The following is a 5297-nucleotide window of genomic DNA, read 5'->3' as shown; positions in this document are numbered from 1 at the left end:
GTATGTCCAAGCTCATGTTGCATAGATAAAACATGTACAGTTTTGTTTATAGTAACCTCAATGAAACTGCTTTTTTTTTTTTCTTTTTTAAGAAAGAAATTTGATCACAAACAGTTGTATTTAAAGCAGTTGAGGGAGTACTTTCTGGAAAATTTAGACTATATCTTTTGAAATTAGTGAATGCCTATGGAAACCCTACACTGAGTTGTGTGTCAGTAATCCAGATCTGTTAAGGGAAATCTCCCCTCCTTTTATTCTAAAAACTTTAAAAATGGAATCGATTAGGTATTCTGGATGTGTGTGTGTGTGTTTATTCCTTTATGCAGTGGTGTAGATGAGGTCTGATGATTCAATAAAAGAAAATGAACCAGCTGTTTTTAAAGTTACAGATAAAAATAATACCACTGGTTTAACCTTTGGTTATCTTATTTTAATGAAGATAATAAAAACACCACTTTGCATATTAATTTGGTTTATGAATGAAGTACCACTAAATGACTCCCAGAAAATTATACTACGTGTGTGTATATGTATGTGTGTGTGTATGTGTGTGTGTGTGTATATATTTCTTTCTGTATGTCTTCTTTATATGTGTGTGTGTGTGTGTGTGTATATATATATATTTTTTTTTTTTTTTTTTTCCCTTTTTTTTTTGTTTCTGTTGTCTCTAGATATAGGGGTGTTTTTTAACTTTTTAGTTTTTTTTTTTGATATATAGCGTTTTCTGTTTTTTGGTGTCTCTTTTTGTGTGTTTTCTCTGTTTTTCTCCTCTCCCCAATATTTTTCTAATTTTTTTGGGGGCGAGAGGGGAGTTTTAGTGTCTGGGGGGTGTTTTTTGGGTGGGTGTGGTGTGTAGTTTTGGGCGGCCGTTTTTTGAGTTTTGGGTTGCCCGGGGTCAGCCAAAATAGCAGGATTCAGCTTTGCCCCTAAGAGAGTCTTTTTGGTGTCTGCTCAGTGTTATATTTTGTTCTGGGTAGTAGCCCTGAGCCCACAGGAATAGAACAAAAAGAGAGAGGAAGAAAAGAAGCTGACAAGTGAATGTTATTTATGAGGGCTGGTAAGCAAGATTGCTTAACTTAATGTCAGACATTTTTTGACGTTGCTCTAAGTTGTGCATGAAAGAAATTGCAAGGCCTCAGAATTATTTGCCCAAGTGTATTATTTAAATATTTTTTTTCTGACTCTCTGTTTTGTTATACTAGGAATTGAGCTGGATGAAGATGGGTCTCTGGATGGAAACAGTGATTTAACAATTAGAGGGCGTCTGCTATCCCTGGTAGAAAAGGTGACATACCTGAAGAAGAAACAAGCAGAAAAACCAGTTGAGAGTGACTCCAAAAAGTCCTGTAAGCAGTCTAAGAGGGCACGGGCAAAATGACCCAACGGCTAACACTTAACTCATCCTTTAAATGAATGTTCTACTAGATGAGCCAGTGAGATAATTGAGTTTGCAACTTCCAAGAATCAGACTCTTAAGTAGATGCCTGTAGCTCCCAGAGATAGACAGCAGCATCAGTCTATGTGTCTAGCAACAGACTGAGAGGTAGCAGCATGATAAGGATGGATAGTCTCCATAGAGTACTAGAAATTTAGGTATTTTATCAGAGATTATGAAGAGAAAGTTAAAAGGAAGTATGGTAATTTAGCCTTCATATCTAAATATGAGGTTGATTTTCAGATATTATTGCATCAAATTAAACTTTTTTGTTAAAATTTAAACAGATATTGTCTTTATATCTTGGTTCTGAAATATTTCCTAAACTGTTAGACACTTGTGGTTGATCCATATTCTATTTAAGAATAATGGCTGCTACTCCTTACAACCAAGCAAGCACCCGTAGGCTCTGAGTCCCTCGGGCACCGCACTCTGAGTAGGTCTGAGGGATCTAGCCAGCCTACTTTTTACTTCTCTTCTAAGACTGCATTGATTTTAAGATGCTGCAGTGGTTTCTTAATAGCTTTCCCTGAAATAAAAACAAAATAAACTTATGAAAACTTTTACAGCACTTTTTTTTTCTAACTTACAGCAGAAAACCTTTATTCATACGGTTACTTCTAAATTTATTTTTCAGTGTCACAGTCACAAATTTGAGTCAAGTTTTTTTTAAAATCAGAGTTCCATACAGTCTCGCTCCATCACCCAGGCTGGAGTGCAGTGGCGCCTTCTCGGCTTACTGCAACCTCCGCCTGCCTGTCTCAGTCTCCTAAGTAGCTGGGATTATAGACATGCACCAAGACACCTAATTTTTATATTTTTAGTAGAGACTGAGTTTTACCATGTTGGCCAGGCTGGTGTTGAACTCCTGGTCTCAAGCAGTCCACCCACCTCGGCTTCCCAAAGCGCTGGGATTACAGGCGTGAGCCACTGTGCATGGCAGAGTTCAACGTTTCTTATGAATCACTTTCTATTATTATCAAGTTTATGATCTTGAGTGATTAAAATAACAGTGTGGTTTTGAGATATAGGGGATTATATTGGCATTTTATTTGCATTTTGTATTTGGTTGAAAATGGTAGTTTTTGTTTTTGCTTAAGTAATTTCTAGATGAAAGTAAAACAGCCTAATTTGAAAACCAAGCAGCATATTAATGCTAGGATTAAGTGCCTCATTGTGCACGAATTGGTCACGCCACTTAATTTTGGTAATTTTGCTGTTTATTTGAAAAGATTTGGATATTTCTATTGCTTTTAAATTTACTATGTTTCATGTTACATTGCAAAGTAATTTTCTATGTATGTAGTAACTTTTCACTTTAATATAAATTCACAATCAAATCCTTTTGAAGACATTTAAAATGACAAATATGGATACAACTTTAGGTGAAAACATAATTACATGTAGTCACTAGTGCAGGTGACTCAACTGAGGAGATAATTGGATAAACAGATACTTTCTGAATGTCCATGACTGAACTTCATAGGGATAAATGATGTCAGGCCTTCTGGGAAGAAAATAATAGAACAAAACAAATAAAAGTAGTAGGACACCTTATATTAATTACCATACCTTCAATTACATATGAATTGCCAATAGTAATTGAAAAAGTGATATAACTATAGCTTATTTAATTATAAGAATGATTTTTAAAGAAAGGTTTGTATATTGTTTTATCCTTGCATGATTGTAACTGATCTGTATTGAAATATGTATCATCCAATGAAGGTTATTTTCTTCAAAGAATATCTAGAGCCTTTTCAAGTCTGGTACAAATAGAAATGCCAATTTGGGGGTACAGGATATGGACTTGAAATGTCCAACTGATTTGTCTTCTCTTATTTTTCTTTTAAAAAATACCCATAATGACTTGGCAGCCACTCTGCAGCAGCTGATCTCTGAGACCATGGTCCGATGGGCTCAGGAGTCTGTCATTGAAGACCCCGAGCTGGTGAGGGCCATGTTTGTGTTGCTCCATCGGCAGTATGATGGCATTGGGGGTCTTGTTCGGGCCCTGCCAAAGACCTACACGATAAATGGTGTGTCCGTGGAGGACACCATCAACCTGCTGGCGTCCCTTGGTCAGATTCGGTCCCTGCTGAGTGTGAGAATGGGCAAAGAAGAAGAGAAGCTTATGATTCGTGGATTAGGGTAAATTATTTAATGACTACAACTGTTTGTCTTATAAATGTTTTCTTTCTAATTTTTATCCCTATAGTAATACAGTAGCGACATTGATAAAAATATATTGTCTGGATTATATGATTATTATACTAAATTGTTTTTCTAGAGATAGAAACAAAAGCAAAGTTAGAAAATTGCTCACTGATGAAACAAGACTAATTTCACAGTGTGGCACACAGCCAATATCTTTCAGTGTTTTTTTTAAGTCTCATAGTAACGTACAATAATATATAAAAACATAGGACAATAAAAACACATTGATCCATAGTTCTATGTGGCATTTAACACATTGAAAAAAGAAATAAAAAAACACATTGAAATCCAAGGTGGGTAGTGGGAAGTATGAGTAGGAAATGATAAGTAAGCTTGTCTTTATCTACTGGGCCTTGGAAAAAGAAGGGGTAGGAGGAACAACTTTTCTGAGAATTCAGCATCATGAGCCTGCATTTCATGTGGATTTGGGGGTTAAGGTTAATATCCCATATTCAAGAGTGAGGATAAAACAAAGATATTTCAGAATATTTACTTACAGACCCTCATTGGAAGACCATATACATTAAGGAGAAGAAAACGGAATTCAGAGAAAAAGAATGGGATGCAATAAGTTGTATTGAGTAAACTACTGATTTATACATGTATAAATCGAAGCAATCATTAATAATAAGCTTGTATAGTTTGGGGATTTGAAAATAAGATGGAAAAATTACCTATTGATTAGTGTTCACTACTCAGGTAATGGTACAACCGAAGCCCAGGCTTTTTTTTTTGTATTGCACTAAAAACCCAGGCTCCTCCATGAAACAATATATGCATTTAAGAAATCTGCATTTGCACCCCCTAAATATCTAAAATATTTTTTAAAATAATTAAAAATAAAGAAAAAATAAGATGGAATCAAAATCATAACAAAGATAAAAATTATGTAAAGCTCTATGATGTTCATTAGGAACAATATCTAAACATAAAAATGTAGAACTCTGGAAGATAGGATGTTAAACAGTGATGAGAAGACAAATATTTAGCAGGAAAAAAAGCTGATGTAGTTACATATATATCAGGCTAAAGAGGAGATAATAAAGGTAACTGCTACATGAATAAAATAGACCAAAAGAAACAATAAAATTGATCAAAGAAACTTAGAGTTAATTCTTTGAAAAAAATGAATAAAATAGAATATAAGGGTGTTTTTTTTTTTGACGGAACTCAAATATAATCCTGAGGGAAGAAAACAAGTGTATAATGATACAGATTGTTTCATATCATTTCTATACATTTAACTCAGAAAACAATATTGCGTATTGCTCATGGACCTATTAAGTATTTAAAGTTATAAAAATGGACTGAAAGGTTCTATTAAAAATTCATGGTAATTGTTGCACACTAAAAATAAATGCACTAATGGGACAGAAAGGGAAAGCAAAAAAGCCAATTGAGAAAAGCAAATATTATAGTCTTTATAACTGTATGAACATTGATAGGTCTTATTTGAGTACTAATATTTAAATCTAACCTGAGGAAGCCTCTCATAAGAAGTTATCTTAATTAACCAAGTGAAAAAGAAACCTTCCAGGAAATAGAGATCACATTCCTTCTTAACACACAACAGTAATATGTGCCATTAAAAAGTAAATCATTCAGTAGTGATAAAACTCAAAATGATGTTAAAAAGCAAAATGCT

The 5297-nt window shown here is 34.2% G+C and overlaps 1 protein-coding gene across 1 annotated transcript in view; it reads left to right on the top strand.

The window, feature by feature from the left end:
* The window catches only part of RYR2 (ryanodine receptor 2 (cardiac)), a 620934-nt gene that overhangs the window by 396438 nt on the left and 219199 nt on the right, over nt 1–5297 (top strand). Inside the window, 2 exon segments of the mRNA XM_011976391.1 lie at nt 1203–1346; nt 3313–3590. Of these exon segments, the coding sequence (XP_011831781.1) occupies nt 1203–1346; nt 3313–3590 (422 nt within the window).

Source organism: Mandrillus leucophaeus, unplaced genomic scaffold (genome assembly GCF_000951045.1).
Source record: "Mandrillus leucophaeus isolate KB7577 unplaced genomic scaffold, Mleu.le_1.0 Scaffold165, whole genome shotgun sequence".
Lineage (NCBI taxonomy): Eukaryota > Metazoa > Chordata > Mammalia > Primates > Cercopithecidae > Mandrillus > Mandrillus leucophaeus.
The sequence above is the reverse complement of the archived record's forward strand: the minus strand, read 5'-3'. Positions and strand labels throughout refer to the sequence as shown.